Raw genomic sequence first — 19,229 nt, 5'->3', positions numbered from 1 at the left:
AATACGATAATTGCGCTGCAAAAGATCAACAAATAGTAACAATTCTTGTCTTCCACACCCTCTTATCCTAGCAAACTAGCAAAAAATACATAAACCTAAAAAAAAAACAAAGAATCATACAAGTCAAAACAAACTTCAAACATGGATTATTTGAATGAAGCACTTGTGAATAAGCAATGCAAGCAAACAGAAGGGGAAAGTCTACTTCATGTGCAATATATTTCAATACACAAACATAAAGCTTCAAATATATTGTTTACAAAATCTGCAGTATCAAATGAATCAGAATATTCAGTACTTATTTGATGGGATCCTAAGTTGGTATTCCCAATTGTTTCACACTAGTAAATCAAACATGACCTCACATACAACCTGAAAGAAATGCAAATCCCAGAAAAAGAGAGGAAACTATAAGAACAAACACCAGCAACTTTGCCGGGCACTACAGTGAACAAAACGTCAAAAAAAAAAAAAGAATATAAAAAATGACAACTCTAACGCTAAACATAGTAGTACCAGAGGTACTGGTCTTATCGCGGGGGTGCACAAACACATCAACTACAATAGACGGTATCATGTATACCTGGCAATCTGATATACATCTCGATCGAGTGCTGAAAAAAGTCTAATTGCTTTTACTATATTGATACTTCAAACTGTCACAAAACACCTTTAAATCTGGACAAGCGCCTCACTAGCTCTAGAGATCAGCTTTCTTATATCCGAAATATACTTATATATATATATATAACTATATATATTGTGAGGGGTACTATATAAACATCGACTTCCACTTCTTTCTCTTATAAGTCTGTTCTCCTAAGTATCTTCAGATATTCAAATAACGAAATCTTCTATGCTGCAATTCCTGGAAACAGTCAAAAAGAAAAGATGAGCTGTCTCAATTTCTGAATAACAAATAGCATTCTTTCAAGAATTAACTTGTGTTGGAGAAAGACAATATACATACATTGTTTTATTTTATGCATCCAACCGCAAGTTTAACCGAAATGATGGAAAACCGGTATTATATATCTCTAGTTCAAGACGATCTTTTTATTTGTATATACGAGATAAAGCAAGTTTTGTCGACAAACTCCATATACGAGTAAGGCTACTTTTGCTTTCAGCTTAAAATAGTGACCCCATACTATGTAGGTAGAAAGCCAGAATTTGAAGGTTATGGGTAGGGATTCTAGTCTTTTTAAGTTATTGGGTTCTAAATTAATAATTTGTAGTACATATTAATGAATTTCTTAAGATAATTACTAGGTTTGGACCAAAACTATTGGATTCGGCCGAACGCACAGCCTCTATTCTAGCTCCACCTCTGCATGCAGGATCCCGTACTGCCCTCTTAGCACTGGTGTTTGTTAATTGTTGGCTAGTCTGGGTAATCCGTGACCCTAAATGAGTGTCATGGCCAGGGATGGCAATGACATCTGGAAAACGGAGGAAAAAAGTATTCTTTCTCCCCCTACCATACCTTTTTATATAAACATTACTTATGAGTGTGCGTACCTGTGTCTGTGTGTGCCTACCACGTACAGTTGAGGGTGGATTACAGGTTGTAGATGGCCTTTTCTCATCCACAAATACGGCCGGGATGAAAAATAATATTCACTCACATCTCGTGTATGCACACACAAATGTTATTTAGAGTGGATGAATAGTGAAGATGACCTTTTCTACACTAGACAGGTCCCTTGGCACCACCCATCACCATAGTGACGAGGCATAAGCATCGCCTCTCGATCCAATCCATCTTTGTTTTGTCATTAATTAAGATTGGCCAGAAGTTTTGGTGTATTTTTTGGGCATAGATTGCCTCATCTGAAGAAGAATAAAGGTTGCCAAAATCCTAAATAGACAAAAAGTCTGTCCGCCAAGGTTAGGACAAATGGGAAGAAATCATCTAGCGTTTTCTGTCTTCCACTCAGAAACTTCGACAATAAAGTTTTACATTTTATAAATACTGAGCTCAAATTTTGAACCTTAAACAGAGTACTTTCGAAAAGAATATCCATAGACCTTTTGTACACCATGTTTTCCTAATGTTTTTCAAGCTAGGATCTTGCCAATGGAAAAGTCTGATTATCTTGCTGCATAGGTTTTTATAAAATGATACGAATAAAATTTAGAGGACTGCAGTTTACGTGTCTGTATAACCAATATCAGGAAATATAAACAAGATATATCTCAAATTTCAAAGCAACATATTCCAAAATACGGGTTCATGGTCAGATTAAGAAATGCTGCAAAAAGATTTATACAATAAATACCAAGGGAGGCAATTGGAAGTATAATGTTACCTCTATTCGGTTGTCTATTTGCAATATTATAATTTCCGATATAATCCTCAGAATCTTTAGCAGAAACATCAGCTGGATTTCCAAGACCATATTCAAATGAACCAGAACCATCTGCATCAGAAGACACACCTTGCCAAGTTCGATCACCATACACTGAAGCACCACGGAATTGATCTCCGTAAGACCCCTCGTAAGCACCAGTTGATGTTGTAAACGATGAGGTTGTAGCAGCATTATTTCTACCAAGTCCTCCAGATCCCAGCCCATAATTATTTTCCCCACTCCTGAAATTTCCACCACCATATCCAGAAGAATTACCACCCGGAACGGAAATAAGAGAACCCCAATTAGCACTACTATTCCCAAAGACGCCATAATTTCCGCTTCCAGAGCCTACAAATGAACCTGGACCACCAGAACTTGCGGAAGCATTAAGGCCAATATTTCCCCATAAATTCCTGGTTGGGGAGCTTAGAAAAGAATCCGCTCTATTGTTGCTTGTGCTATATCCAATAGGAGTAGTGTATCTGCTTGAATTTGCACCGAAATATGGGTTTAGTATCCGTCCATATCCAAGATTATTGCTGAAGTTGGAAGCACCTGCAAAGGTGGGGCTCAACGCCGGGTCCAAATTGACACCCATCCCATAAGCAGGAGAAGCAAACTGAGAGAAACCGGCACGAGCACCGGCAACTGGACTAAACCTGCCATCCATCCTGACCCCATATCCTCCAACCGACGCTAGATTATAACCCTGAGCAGCATAGTTGTTGAGGAAGTTGTTGGCTCTATTGAGTCCATAGTTGTATCCCATGAGAGGGCTACGGCTAGGCGCTGGAGATAGCTCCTTCGGTACAGCACGCTTTACTTCAACCATTTTACCATTTAGTTCATGAAAAATCTTAAACAAAGTCCTATCAACTGCTTCCTCCGAATCATAAGTTATAAATCCAAACCCTCTTGGCCTCTGAGTATTATGGTCATACATCACTACGACATCTGTAATTGTACCAAACTGATCAAAGTATGTCTTAAAATCACTCTCCGTGACAGTAGATGCTAAACCTCCTACAAATATCTTTTTTGTGCGTCCGCCACCTGGAGATCCTTGAATGCTGCTATTGTTTCTATTTATTATTTGTTGATCATCCCTAGGAACAGCCTTCTTTGCCTCAACCTGAAAAAATCAAAGCAACTTAAAATTGTAGAGATAAAAAAGGAAGTTTGGTGCATGATCTGCATAAGCATGGTTGCGGGGAAGGACCACATCCCTTGGGGTGGGGTGTGATGTAGACAGTCTAGCCTAATGCAAGCACTAGTGGTTGCTTCCACGACTTGAACCCGTGACCTAGAGGTCACACGGAGACAACTTTACCGTTGCTCCAAAGCTCCAGAAATGGAGATGATTATCCGTTTGATAGAGTCTTTGAACTGTATATAAACTTCATGTAAACAAGAGGTCTCTATTAATTAGCTACTGTAAAAGTGCAACGAATCATTTAGCATAATCCTTTCCAGGCCAGTTCACATTTAAGTAACTTGTGATTATTAAACTTGTAGAACAACTATTATGGATCGATCTCAAACTAGTTGGGATAGGCTTTATGAATCTTGTATGTCCGTTTCACTCTAATATCTATGCTTCAACTACAAACAAGTTGGCTCAGCTATATCAATCCTCATTGACCATGTTTCTGCATTTAAATTCATCTAAAGAAAGAATTAAATATGAAAAATAAGAACAACTACCGTTCGTCCATCAATCATATGCTTCTCCTTAACTACTCTTTCAGCAACAACAGGATCAGCAAAGACAACAAAACCAAAACCACGAGCACGGCCAGTATTACGATCCCTCATGATCACAGCTTCCACCACTTCTCCATATGAACTGAAATATTCTTTAAGACGATCCTCATCCGTGTCCCAAGAAATCCCACCTACGAATAGCTTACCAAGATCTGACTCCATCATTTCTGCAATCATAAGATCAATATCCGCAAAATAAAGTTCTGTTCGCATAACAAAATCACATCTTGCACTAGCAAATGCAAAAAAATCATACCACAAATAGACAATCACTAAGAATTTAAGCAAAATTCTTCCACTCAACATAAAAAAACCAGTTTTTTTCTGCAATCATAAGTTCAATATCCACAAAACTAAGATTCCACCACATAACAAAATCAAATCTTGCACAATATAATACAAGAAAATCAATACTACTACTAGACAAATTCAATCACTATGAATTGGTATTAGCAAAAAATGTCTGCATCATAATCAAATTTAACATAGGCAGATAATTACAACTTCATATAACAAAAAACTTGGGAATTTAAAACACCCCCATAGCTCGAAATCTTACTAACTCAGTTCGTTGGCTATCTGAACTTTCGTCTTTTCCGATAACAATTCGATTCCCACTTTGTAATCCCCTCCCCCATACCCCCTTTTTTTTTTTTACAAAAAGATCCAAAAATGTGAACAAACAAAAGATTAACAAAACAAGAAACAGACCTTATCTAGCAAATCAGGCAGATTCCAGGTGGGAATACTGATCAAACAGCAAGTGGAAAGTGTTGGATTCAATCCAAGAACATGGATCCTTCTACCATCAATCAATAAACAATCAAATGTATCTGAAAACATCAAAATTACAACGGATCAGAAGCTCAACAACAACAAAAATGTTTCAAAAAAAAAAAAATAGAGACAAATTACCATTTGTAAAGATTGAACATTTTTTCCAAAAGAAAAAAAACCCAAATTGAGAAAATTGTATAAACTATAATCAGAGATCTAAAGAGGTGTATATAGCTATATAGTTATTTTTATTAATATTTTAGAAATAAGATGAAAACAGAGGATGTGAGTGCTCATCCTCTACCTCTCTTCCCAAATGTCCCTCTCTTCTTTTTATTCACTTTTTTTAATTACTAATATATAATAAAAAAAATAAAAAAATTGAAGGAAATAAAATTTTTTGAATTTTTTATCGAGGTGTTCGGCTAAGCTTATAAGCTAGTTAAATTAGATGTATTTTTTCTAAAAAAAAAAATTATTCGTGTTCAATATACGTCAAAAGTGTTTATTTCGTGGATTAAGAAATTAAAGGAGTAGTACATATATCGTGAGTGTTCACGAGAAAATTAAGTTGAAATCACGATAGAAATTCATTAACTTTAAAATCTTGGATTTTATCGGAAATTATAAATTAATCTCTTTATTGATGATTTTACATTGATAAAGCATCTCCCACCTAAGTAAGGACTTTCAAAAATTTTATCGTCTAAAACAATCCAAAGAAATTTATATAATTATAAATCATTTCATTAAATCATAAAATGGGAAAAGTTTATATCAAATTCATATTAATTATTCAAGTGATATCCCTTAAAAATATTTTTCGATAACATACTTAATGTAACTTTATACCCGAAAAGAGTAAGATCTATATAACTTTTATCTCAATTTTTATTAAAATGAAAATAATAATAAATAAATAAATAAGACAAGTAGATGGAGGTAGCGGTCCGTGAATGAGATTACGTGCGTATATGTCTGTTTTTATGTATATTTGGTTGTGGCAAATCGTCGAATACTAGGTGGGGTTATTACGTAATATACGATCACGAGCGATTCAAATATATTAGTGACCTAAAATAAAAATTAAATGTGGTTTTAAACTTGAATCGTTAATAACTTTTATATAATTGATTTTTTCTACTTTTCAATTGATGATATAACCGTTCTTGTTTTAAACTATTTTTCATGAGATATAGTACTTCAAATATGACAAAGTCCTTCTAATAATTCATTTATTTTCATGAAAAGTTTACTTTTTCTACGAATAGTATTCAATATTTGTTAAAAAAATAATAACTTATAACTTATTATTATTAAAAATGAGGCCCCTTAAATTTTGGGACCTAAGACGTATGTCTTTTTTTTTAACACTGTCGAGTCATCCCTGCATATGGCCAATATATATATATATAAAGAAAGACATACAATACTGTGAGATGAGGTAGTTGAAATCTTTTTGCGAGGTTTCAATTAGTCAAGTTCAACGTTTTGTATGTAATCGATATCAAACGATAAAGGATTAGGGGTTTCAAATAGTTCAATTCAACCCTAATTAGGACTGAACTAGGTGTCAAAGGCGAATTCAAAAAATTGACTACTGGTCGATAATTTTTACTTATATCATATTTGTATAAATTATAAAAATTTTTTATGTATTTAACTGTAAACTCAACTATTATTATACAACTAATTTAAGGTACGGGTAGCATCAATTGTAAATTATTTGTGCTCAAATGAGTCATATCTTTAAGAAAATAGCGAAATTTTCCTAACTATTAAACCAAAAAAGACAAAAAAAGCTTTGTTTGTATATTTGCTTAAGCAAAAGATAATCAAAGTTTTATGTAAAAAAAAATTATTATATTTCTGGACCACATTTAATAAAGTGGGAGAATAACTTATTTATTTATTTAACAAAGTCGGAGAATATATGATAAAGTGTTTATTTTTCACATACGTGTTTTTTGCTAATTAATATTTTTTGTTTTAATTTTTATTCAAATATTTAATATTTATATTAAGTCTAGATTAAATTTAAATTCGTATAGAAATAAAATAATCAAATGTTTATCGTAATCGAATTTTCGTACTTTATTCTTCATCCATGCATGTTTATTGCTTATTCAAGTTAAAAAATAATTAATAAATAATAATAATAATAATAATAATAATAATAATAATAATGTCAACCACAACAACAATAATAACTGGAGTGCTACAAGTCAATGTCTATTTTTATATAGGAGACTTTGGAGTAATTTGTATGCCTTTCATGATTTAAATAAAAAATACATATTATAATATCATAATTTTACAACAGAACTATCTATGTTTGATAATTTAGGTATGATAATTTCGATATTCAAAATTTTAAATTAATATATTAATTTAATTTGATAATTTGAAATTTAATTTCAATATCTTCCACTATGATAAATAGATAATCCTAGGTGCCACAATTATACCAAATACCATTTTTAGTATCTAGTAACTCCTTTTTCATGTTGAACTCTAAGTCAAAGTATTTTTAGTATAAAACCTAATATACTAATTTTAATAATATTCTCATATTGTCTTTGGATATGAAGACAAAATGATTTTTGAATTTTTTTTTTCAATTTGAATATGGATAACTTATACATATAATTATATATGATTCAAATAAAAGTTAGTCCTTGATATTTATCGAGTCTTTTATATGTCAGTAACTAACTTTTAAGTTATGAGTATAAAAAATTATGTTGGATGGATAAGATTCATTCACCATTAATTAGACGTTTCAGATTTAAATTATGAGTACAGAAAAATTCTTATAAAGAGTGATTCGCTGCTAAATAAGTTTTATATAACATAAAATTAAATTAATTAAAACTTCAAGACAAATATCAAACATTCAAAAAACGAAAAAAAAAAATCCTAACTTTCTTTTGCTTTTATTTTTCATTTGGTGCCTTACTTTCTCAATGTCATGTGGACCCCTATGAATCATTAAACTTTATTATAAAAAGAAAGCCTTGGACTATAGTCTATGTTTCAAAGGGTTGTGAGGTCTAGTACCAAATTAAATTTACTTAACCTAATTCATATATAGGAGTATAATTGCTAAAGAAATAGGAACACACCTAGAAACAAATTAATGTCCAAATTTTAAAAAGAAAGACTTACATTTTTCTTAGGGAAACTTTTCGGTCAATTTCCGTAGGTTCACGTGTTAAGACTTCATTAAAAATATTTCTTTTTCATGATAGAGATTTATGATTCTTTTTCAATCAAGGCACATAATTCATTACGAGTATACAAATTATATATATAGAAGACAATTATATATTCTTAAAATTGGTGTTTTTAAGAATGAACTCGTAACTTAGGGATGGATCTAAAGAATCGTTATTACCTAGACATGTGAATATTTGTATATAAATTCACTTATTATTATAATATTAACTTATGATGATTCTAAAAATTCATAAACTTTAAATCTCCGCCTTTTTATACTATTTCAACCCTAGCTACTTGTTGACAAGAAGGGCAAAGCATGGGTAAACATGAAATTTGCACCAAGTGGGAATTCGACAAACATTAGGCACACACACCCTACTTTTGTCTCCCATGCATGTTTTGCCAAAACCAAAAACTATAGAGGCAACTCGCAAATAAATTAAATATGTATCTCGAAAAATTATATTGTATATATACAAAACACTCGTTATATATATATATATGTATGACAAATCTCTAACATGTAGTTTAATGCATAGTTGGGGGTGGGGTGGGAGGCGAGTATTTTGTATCATTCAAGTTGAATTATATGTATAGCGATATTATGTAAACGTATTTTGAACATATCCTAAAGCATTTATGATATAATCTTTATATTCGGAAAAGGGCAATGATTCATTCTTAAGACCACAATGACCATGTGTTGTTCCAACCCTACTTATAAACATGGAGGCCAAAACTTGTGTAAAATATGAAATTTGCACAAAAACATTAGACAGACATGATCACTTGCTTTGTCTCCTCATGCTTGCCAAAAACTAAAACTAGCTAGAAGCAGCTGGCAAAAATAATCTTTACTAGGCAGCTATAATTCATATTGTCTGGCACTATTTTTTTTTTGTGTTTTTATTACCTTTTACTTTGGTTATCATAATATTTGTAATAGTTAATATATTTTCACTATTGTTGTTTTTTTATCATAAAGTTTTTCTTTTTATATCGGTTACGCCAACGGAGGATCCATCAAAAATATTCTTTCCTTCTAAATATTCTTTTGAATGGGAGAATTCGAAAGAATCTCTCTACCTTCACAAGATACGTAGCGATAAGACTAGTGGTAGAACAAAAAAAAATTGAATAAATAGTTCCAAATATGAAAAAGCAAAAGAAAAGGTTGAAGAGATCCAACATTGATCTACTATATATTCATTAAAAAATAATTCACTTTGTCGTCAAACTTGCACTCACCTAGTTCCGTTCCAAGGTGAAACTGTGTTATCCTTCTCACAGCTACTTATAAAATTATATTAAATATATTATTGTCGTATGAAAAAATAATGACATAGTTTTTGTTGAAATGGAGATGATAATTAAGTAGGTTGTACTTCAAAATCCATCACAACATTGAAGCAAAAGGGAATACAAAGTTCACTTATATCGACTACTAAAAAATGACATATTCTATGCCTTTAAGAAGTCTCTTTATTCACTTTTGTATCGAAGATAGAAATTTCATCAAAAAGATTTGAAAATAATACATTAGGTCAATGTTCGAAATGTAATTAGGATCAATTTAACCAAGTTTTATATTTCAATTGAACGTGATATATAGATCGATGTCAAAAGTTTACTCTCACCTAATTCCAACTACAATTTTACATGATATATGATGATTTAATTATTTATTCTCATTGATAAGTTTTCATGAGTCCTTTTGGTAAAATAGGTGCTCGTAAAAATAATAATTACTCCTTGATTATTACTCCCTTTTTTCCCCTTAAAAATAATAATTTCAAAATAAATTTAAGATTAACTTTATTTCATATTTAATGACTATTAAGTATTAATCTTCTAATTACAAGAAGTTAGGACATATAAGATTTATTATATCTCATTTATTTAGACAAATTTTAAAAAATTTGTTTTTACTACAATTTTACTTAACCACAATTTTAAGCACAAGTATAATGTAGGCATAATACGTATATTTGTCCTTAAATTTGGCTAGTATGACCTCAAACTTTAACGGTGCACAAATAGACATTTTAACTATCCTATTTTTTTTTTATAGATACACACGCGATTTTTGGACCCAAAGAGCGTGAAATACAATCGCGCCCACGTGTATTATTGAGCCACTCAATAACTGCCAACTAATTAAATATTTTACACGTCATTGTTTTAAAAAAAATTACACATCATTTAAGAACTAAAAAAATTAAAATTAAAATTTAAAGCCAAATTGAAATTAAACCCCAAACCTCAAAAAAAAAAACATATCAACAAATAATTGTCAAATAAGGTCATTTTGTTTAATATTTTTCTTTCTACGTAGTATTTAATTAATATATACACTTCCTAAAATTTACTCCAGTAACAATTTTATTCAAAATAATACATATGTATATCTTATATACTTGTTATTTTCAACAAGCATCCAAACTACCATTAGAATAATAAATAATTTCAAAAAGTCTTGCAAATATATAAAACACCAAAACTATAAAACTTTAATTTAATTGTTTTTCGAAAAATAAAATTATTGAAACAAAAGATTTAGAAGTAATTGGGATCAGACTGACGTGCAAAATTTATTCAGCAAAGCACAGATTAAACTGTCCCTCTGATGTATCGATATACTCTCATCATTTCCCAACTACTTTTTATTTAGTTAAAAGTCTATAACGACTAAATACGATACAAATCTAAATTAGTTAAATCAATACATTTTATAACTATAATATAATGGAGCATGGACAATGCAACAAAAGCACGACACAAATTTAAATTAATCAAATCCACAAAAATGTAAACTGAAAAATAAATGTAATTCATGATAAGAAGTGATATTAGACTTCAGCAACATGGATCACGATAAAGAAAGAAACACGATACAAATCTAAATTAGTCAAACCAATATGATGAGCGGAGAAACTCCTAAGTATGTTATACGAATTTAAATTGATCAAAATAACAAACAAACATAAATTAATCAAATAAGAAACGAACATGAATTTCACCTTGTATTAGAGAGAAATAAAATTCTCTAATTAAAATAACTTTCTAGAGAGAAAATAACTTAGTGAGGTTGAATGAGTTTGCAATAGTTGCAGCTTTATTTATCATAAAATTTTGAAACCCTAACCCTAGATTTAATATTTGTGAGGGATTGGGCCGACGGATGTAATACAGGCCTTTTTATTTGATTTGGGCTTTTGTATTCTAGGCCCAATGAGTTTGGGCCTCATTTTATTATATATGTTGAAAAAATTACATGAATTGGTACATTTTAGTAAATAATTACTGATTTTAGCAATATTTTTTATTTATTACCATTTGTAGTAATACTATATTAAATCTGCAATATATATTAAAAGTGAATTATGTGTGCAATATATATGAATTATAATTGTTTTTTAAAATATATTATGTTTGTTTGGTAAAAATTTGATACATTGTATTATAAATGTATTAAAATGTGTGATAAATGAATTATTTATCATTAAAATTTGTACTATATGTGAATAAAAAATTATTCTTTATCATATGAATTAAACTTGTATTATAAATGAATTAAAAGTGATCAAGTGAAAAAAAAATATTATTGCTATAAATGGTAAATATTTTTTTATTATAGTATATTTATGTAAGTTTCCCTCCTGTGTTATGTATATTAGCCATAAGGATTTATAATGTATCTTTGTTGAGTATATATGCCAAGTTATTGAGTAATAACTAAAGTTTGGAGTTGACTTCACTAAATAGTAGTAATCGTGTCTTTTAGACTCAAGAGTAGCGGTAAAATTATCTATGTATGACTTATAGGTAAGGGCGGAGTTAGAAGGGGGCAAGGGTATATACGAGCTTTTTTAGTGTATATATAGAAATTTCTTTTCAACACAAGACAAGATTAAAAGTTGACTTAGTGGTTTATGGGGTTCAAAGTTTATTTAGGGGTTCAAAGTTTAAATCTTAGGCAATACATTTTATTTGTCGAACCCAATATCTACGAGTCACAGATTAGTAATCATTGATGTATAGATTGTCTACATCACACCTCACAGATTAGACAAGATAAGCAAAATTTAGCACTTATTGAACATTTGCAAAAAAATAGGCAATCTCCTTCTGAATTTTTTTATTTTAAAACAGTTTCATGAGGAAAAAGTATGGAATTATCTGAAGAAAAAGATTTTAGTAATGGTGTAACCTATATGTATTCAAGTTTCTTTAAAATATCCCAACTGTGTAACGCGATATACTTTTTGAGAAAATGACTAACATACCATCACCAAAATTTGGATGCCTAACACCACAAAATTTTCCAGTGCCACCCAATGTCACATTATGCAAAATTCACACATTGCTACCAATTATTGATGTCTCTCCAATGACAAATTCGAACTTGCTCATAGTACAGTTTCCACTTGTATATCGTGTTTGGAGAAAGAACCATTGGACAAGTTGGAGAACTTTACCTTCTTGGGACCTCATGGACATAAGATTTGCTTTTATTATACTATTAATACTTCTAAATCATAAATCATATGGATATAGAAAAAAACAAAATCAACCCGTCTCACAACGAGAAGACAAGATTTGAAGCAATTTAGCTCTAGTGCAACCTATATCTACTCAAGTTTCTTTAAAGTATCCCAACTATGTAACATGAAGTGAAACGAAAAAGCATATTATATTTGATCTCTAAGTCCGTACAGAACGAACCTATAGTCTAAATTACATAATCAGACCAATCAGACATATGTGAAGTATGGTCCATTGTCAAACTAGGAATTTTATCAAGTTTGATTGGATTTTCTTTTCCACCAATCAACCTAGCTGGATTCCCCACAGCAGTAGTTCTTGCAGGCACTTCCATTAACACAACAGAACCAGCACCAATCTTAGCACCATCTTCAATTCTAACATTTCCAAGAACACAAGTACCAGCACCAATCAACACACCATCACCAATCTTTGGATGCCTATCACCACACACTTTACCAGTACCACCTAATGTCACATTATGCAAAATTGACACATTATTACCAATCACAGCTGTTTCACCAATAACAACACCAGTAGCATGATCAAGCAAAATCCCACTACCAATTTTAGCACCAGGATGAATATCAACAGCAAAAACTTCACACACCCTATTTTGTATAACTAAAGCTACAATCTTTCTACCTTTAGACCATAACCCATGTGATATCCTATGTGCTTGACATGCTAAAAAACCTTTAAAATTCAAGAAACAGTGAACATAACTGACACAAGCAGGATCCCTTTCTTTAACAGCTCTTAAATCATCTGTAACATCAAAAATCAATTCTTGATCCTCTATCAACACTCCCATGAAAAGCTCAAAAAGGGCATCACTAGGTAAACTTGAATTGCTCAATTTCAAAGACAAATGGTATGCCAAAGCACTTTCCATACAATCTTGAACCAAGATTGAATTTTTATAGTAATTTTCCAAAATGGGTTCTTGCTCAACATCAAATCTAGCCTCATCTTGCATTTTTAACCATAAATCAAGAACACCTTTTTTTTCAAAATCATCCAAAATTCCACCATTCTTGGTGTTTTTTAGCTCTTTTTCTGAAATGGGAGTTTGAGAAACATGGTCAGGGAAATTGGGTGTGCAATATTTTTTATAGTTGTAGACATGATCATCAATTTGAGACTTGTTTGGGTTAGGGGTTTTGGTTCTTGAAGAGTGTAAACAAGCTTTAATGGTGAAAATGGAGAGTTTATTGTTGTTATAAGGAGAAATTGTTAGTACATTTTTGAGAAGAAATGGTGATCCAAGTAAATTAGTGGACATGGAAGCAAAATGTATGGAAGAAGGAGAATATGTGGCGGCTAGTAAAGGGATATGGCAAAGAAGAAGGCTATCATGGAATAACAAATAAACTTGTGTAGTTATTTTATAATTTTTTTTTTTGTAACGGAATAAATGAGATCTCTAAAATTAATATTTCGAGTTTGAGTAGGGAAATTTAAAAGAATTTCCTAATAAGAACTTTTTTTACATCTTATATATACAACATAATAACAATGATAATATGTTAAAGTTAAATCTTGATTTTAATTTTGGATATGAAATTATGAAGTCATATTTGTGAATAACATTTTACTTGAATATGAATTTTTTAAATTAATTTAAAATTAATTAAATCCTAATTGAAAAAAACATGACTAATTAAATAACACAAGATTTTTTGACATATTATTATTTTTATTATTGTTTTTTACTTTTCTATTCTTCTCATTTGATGAGTTTAGGTATTTAACAATTCAGAGTGGGGTTTATCAAAAACTTTTTCCCAAGATACTTTATGTTTCCCAATAAACAAAAGAACTTTAAAAATTCAAAAGTAACTAGTTGGCATTACTTTTTGTTAATATATGTTGATTTATTGAGACTAATCTTTTCCTTTTTATATATTTATAGCATATGAGAAATGTGGACCACAAGACCTTTGGAATATAGCATATAATAAAAGAAAATGATCACATAGCTTAAGCACTTTCAATGGAGGAGAGGAAATAGCTTAGTTTTATCATTTATCTATTTATCGTTAACAAATTATTTCGTATTTATTCTTGTCATTTATAAAGCTTTAGAATGAAATAAGTGAACTCTACGTGTTTAAATTCTTTAAGAGTAAAACGATCCAAATTTACCCATCAACTTCGACTATACTCAAAAATTACTCTCAACCTGGAGCTTTATTAGAGGCCAAGGGAAAAAAACGAGATTTTCTTCTAAAGGCAAAGGTAATTTTATGCCACGAATCTAATAGGCACTGGCGTAGCCACATAGTGTCAAGGGACAGGGTGTCCAATTGGACACCCTTCGTCGGAAAAAAAATAGCATATATACAAGTAAAATGATATACGAAATGATTAAATAACCTATTTTGAATACCTTTAACATAACAAGTTACTATTTTTGGACTCCATTAAGAAATTTCTAGCTCCGCCACTGCTAATAGGAGGTGAAGTTATTCATTTCGGAAAGTCCTATTTGAGGATAAAATGTTTCCTATATGATTCCATTTTCAAGACTCGAATCATAGAGTCTCTACCAACATACTCTAAGCTTATGATAATTTGGGAACTCACCAAACAGACAAAAGTATGGTCTGTATGTGAACTTATCAAGCAATGGTCAAGGAAGTCTCTTTTGGAAAGCACAAGACCAAAAGAACAATGGCAACTACACACCCAGTTAAATCCCAGAGAGTGGGGTCTGGGGAGGATAAAGTATACGCAAACTTTACCTAGGTCTCGTGGAGCTAGAGAGATTGTTCCCGAAAGACTCTCACCTCAAGTGAAGCAAATCAAAGTAGTTATGGAAAGGAAAAACAGCAATGATTTCTATTCTAAACCAGAACTAGCAACTCTATTCAGTCTTTTCCTACTTTTAGACAAGTACTCAACATCAACAGACATCAGCATTCTCAAGCAATAAGCGATGTATTATCGAAAAGAAAATTGTGAACATGTAAGGTAACAATGATATGAGATTGAAAAGATGCTTAGTAATCAAGTAAACAAATCATTACACAGAAAAAATATCTGTTTACCCTACTTCTCCCTGAGTAATGATTGTGTCGCTATGAGTACAAAATCCAAAACCAGAAACGAACTAGCAAGAGATAGACAAGGTTACGATCTGAAACAAGGAGGAGAAAATTTTTTCTCAGAGCTTGACCTCCACATCAACACCAGCAGGAAGGTCAAGCAACATTAACTTGTCGATAGTTTGGGCAGTCGGGTAAAGAATGTCAATAAGACGTTGATGAGTTCTTATTTCGAAATGGAACCTGGCATCTTTGTGAACATGTGGAGATTTGAGGACACAGTAAATTCTCTTTTTGGTGGGCAGTGGTACAGGACCTACGGTCTTTGCATTTGTCGTTCTTGCAGCATCCATAATTTGCTTACAAGAGTCTTCTATTAGGGGTACCCAGTATGACCTCAATTTGATCCTAATCTTCTGCTTTGGAGCTGCCTGTAAATATGTTTAGATTGTTAGATGATGCCTACAATAATTAGAGAGAAATATCCACGTTCTTATACTAACTAGAGCTAGTAAATTTGATACTGCACAGCCACGACGAGCTTAATGCTGAATTAGAACAGCCACTGGATGCTTCTCAGCAAAGTTCATAGATTTAACTCATACTGAATAAGTATCAAAGAGCTGGAGGGAGAAGCCCGAGATCGCTTCGCACCTCATGGTGCTTACACCTCTTGCATATCGAACAATAACTTTTCCAAGTCCATCCTAATTTTGAAATAATATTTTTGCAGCTTTCCTAGGACCCCCAGAGATAAAACTTATAAACCGAGGGAAGCCTGTTCTTAAAATTCATAACTAAGTGAGAGTTAAAGGCGGAATCTGCAATGACCTTTCCAGTTTCATTAAAAACAGCATACTCCTGTGCAACCCACCACCTTCCAGTATTCACTATAATTCTAATATTTTTTCAGCTTACATGGACTTCTAGAAATGTTTCAAAGATTTTCTTTTAGAACTCATAGCTGAACAGAATTACTATCAAGCAAATAAGTGAACCAAAAAATCGCTTTAATCAAACCTTTATGAAGGTAGTCTTGATAGAAGTGAACATTTCAACCAATAATATTTTCCGATCAATGTTAATTAGTAGCCAGAGAGAAATACAACTCAAATTTATCCTTGAAGAGGATTGTACACTAGGAGTAATATTAATGACCTTGTTACTATAATAATGAAGCATCCCAACACAGTAGTGAAAGGTCCGAAAAGCATTAGATGTAGCTCGTGCATGCTTTATCCATTAGACAAATTTCTGTACTTTTGCTTCTTGATGCATCAATAAAAATTCTTAGAAGAAAATTATTCAGCGCACACAATTACTTAGAGGAGACGGCTAAGAGAGACTCAATTCACTACTAAAGCTCCAGGTTATTTAAGACTTTCAGTAACTGAGGAAGACCAATTGGTTCCACAATCACCAATTTGAGGAATCTAACAGTGAAGAACTTTGTACGCTCATTTATCAAAACTTGCCTGGCTGTTGAGCAAATTATATCATCATTGCAAATTTCTCTATAAGAAACTTCCAATTCACCGCAAGTGAATTTTAGGCTTGCTTCACTAAGTGGTATAGATAGAGTAGTTTTCTGATATGATAATCTGCATGTCACAACTATTCTTTTTTTCATGTCCCCATGTTCTCCTCCAGCCATAAGGCTAGCTTTTGTCAGCACCAAGCAAAAGAATGTTATCATTCTAATACATTTTAAAGTCACTAGCCAAAGAAGAAAACAAACAACAAATATTTTAATGGACAAACATACAGCTCTATCCTATTTCATAACTGTTACCAACAAAAAAGAAGTATCCATCTCAATTAAGGCTGCAGCATAAAATTCAAAAAAGAAAATGTGTTCACACCAACACAAACAAAAATAAGCTTGAGTGATCAGTTACAAACACCAATACTGTATAAACAGTAAATGGTTGATTCCTAATACTTGTCTAGTGTGTAAACTTCTACATAAGAGATAAACGGTTCAAATGGAAACTTCTTAGTCGAATACATTGGCAAAATCTTGACTACATTCTCTTAGATAGAAACAAAATGCACATAACATAAAGCAATGCAGAAATCTCAGAAGGAATCACGAGTCATCAAACATCACCCCCTAAAAACACTGCCTATATGAACTTCACAAAAAGCACAGCGGTGTCCCAAGCCAATAAAGGTTACAGATTGAGATAGATTCACTAAAATAGTCTACTTTCACTGAATCATCTCCACCCCACCTTAATAATGGTGAATGCGTACACAAGATTCCTATACGCAAACTCAACTAATTTGGGATAGTCAAACACACTAGTTGATATTTTCCATCTATTCAAGCCTTGGTATATATAGGTGGATTCAGAATTTGAACTCTATGGGTTTTAGCGTCGAATCTACAATATTTTAAAAGTTATGGATTAAGACTTACTAATTGTTGTAATCTCAGTGAACTTCTACAAACTTTATATTTATACTCAACATCATAGTAGTTGGCTCTATGAGGCTACATTCGCCTTTGTCGGTAGACAGAGTTACCCGATACCTGTGCTTCCCGGAGGTACCAAGTGCGGGCAAGTTGGTCCAGACACCACAGTTAGTAATTAAAAAATAAAAGGACTGGAAGAGAAAAAGTTTACCTTATCAGAGTCACCACCAATACTCAGCGTTGAAGCAGCTGGAATATCCTATAAATAAAGCAAAATGACATATACTCAACATCAATTCAGCAAAATGAGGAACACCCAGCAACAATTCAGTAAAAAGACGAATACCCAGCAACAATTCAGTAAAAAGATGAATACCCAGCAACAATTCAGCAAAATGAGGAATACCCAGCAACCATTCAGTAGAAAGACGAATACCCAACAACAATTCAGCAAAAAGAAAGCATTTTTTTAATGTTAACACACAGTATAGTCTACTGAAAATAGCCCAAATAATTAACAAACCTCAACATCAGCTTCAACATTCTGGGCATCCAAAACTTCAGGAGAAGCAAAAACCTTAGTTGTAGACACTCGAGATTGGTTGAAAACTTGTAACTTAACAGAATTTGAATGCAAAGACAGAAGAGAAAACTTGGGTTGTGCAGAAATGGAAGATGAATTACACATTGGAAAAAGAGCTGCTGAGAGTGAAGACGATGAAATCGCCATTTGAGTATTCACTAAAATTCGACTTCGACTTCGAATTTGGTCTCTAATGGAGATTGGAGCTCTCCTTCTTAGGAGCTTCTTCAATTTTTCTGTGTTTTAAAGCTTATCCGAAGAAGAGAAATAACTATACAATTTTCTGTACAAGGCTTATCCTTATTATGTATTTTCCCTTTTTTTTATTGCTTCTTAGGCCCAAATATTTACCTAGTTTTTGGACAACATTTGAATTAATTTTCTAATTTTTTTTGTTACGTTTGATAATTGATATAATATATAAATAGATATTTATATTTGATTTCTAAATTTTTTTTATTACGTTTGATAATTGACATAATACATAAATAGATATTTATATATGACTTGAG

General features: G+C 31.8%; 3 protein-coding genes and 1 non-coding gene across 4 annotated transcripts; all 4 read right to left on the bottom strand.

Annotated features, from left to right (window-relative positions):
• Window positions 1-190: 190 nt before the first annotated feature.
• On the bottom strand, window positions 191-5,221 carry LOC107002663 (heterogeneous nuclear ribonucleoprotein 1-like). Its single transcript, XM_015200779.2, has 5 exons — window positions 5,037-5,221; window positions 4,833-4,954; window positions 4,062-4,288; window positions 2,313-3,489; window positions 191-868 (listed from the first exon to the last, which is right to left on the bottom strand). The coding sequence occupies exons 3-5, from the start codon at window positions 4,284-4,286 to the stop codon at window positions 855-857; spliced, it is 1,416 nt and encodes a 471-aa protein (XP_015056265.1). The 5' UTR covers window positions 4,287-4,288; window positions 4,833-4,954; window positions 5,037-5,221; the 3' UTR covers window positions 191-854.
• Window positions 5,222-10,685: 5,464 nt separating this feature from the next.
• LOC114074571 lies at window positions 10,686-10,777 on the bottom strand. The gene has a single exon (XR_003574991.1). It is a non-coding gene; the product is annotated as a small nucleolar RNA Z122 (small nucleolar RNA).
• Window positions 10,778-12,789: 2,012 nt separating this feature from the next.
• Window positions 12,790-14,036, bottom strand: LOC107032141 (serine acetyltransferase 1, chloroplastic-like). Its single transcript, XM_015233716.2, has one exon. It carries the CDS (start codon window positions 13,948-13,950, stop codon window positions 12,853-12,855), a length of 1,098 nt encoding a protein of 365 aa, XP_015089202.1. The 5' UTR covers window positions 13,951-14,036; the 3' UTR covers window positions 12,790-12,852.
• Window positions 14,037-15,635: 1,599 nt separating this feature from the next.
• LOC107002545 (30S ribosomal protein S10, chloroplastic) lies at window positions 15,636-19,017 on the bottom strand. The gene is made up of 3 exons (XM_015200605.1): window positions 18,658-19,017; window positions 18,346-18,393; window positions 15,636-16,146 (listed from the first exon to the last, which is right to left on the bottom strand). The coding sequence occupies exons 1-3, from the start codon at window positions 18,862-18,864 to the stop codon at window positions 15,835-15,837; spliced, it is 567 nt and encodes a 188-aa protein (XP_015056091.1). The 5' UTR covers window positions 18,865-19,017; the 3' UTR covers window positions 15,636-15,834.
• Between the last annotated feature and the right edge of the window lie 212 nt (window positions 19,018-19,229).

Source organism: Solanum pennellii, chromosome 10, assembly GCF_001406875.1.
Source record: "Solanum pennellii chromosome 10, SPENNV200".
Taxonomy (NCBI): Eukaryota; Viridiplantae; Streptophyta; class Magnoliopsida; order Solanales; family Solanaceae; genus Solanum; species Solanum pennellii.
Note: the sequence above shows the minus strand (reverse complement) of the source record. Positions and strands in the feature narration are given on the sequence as shown.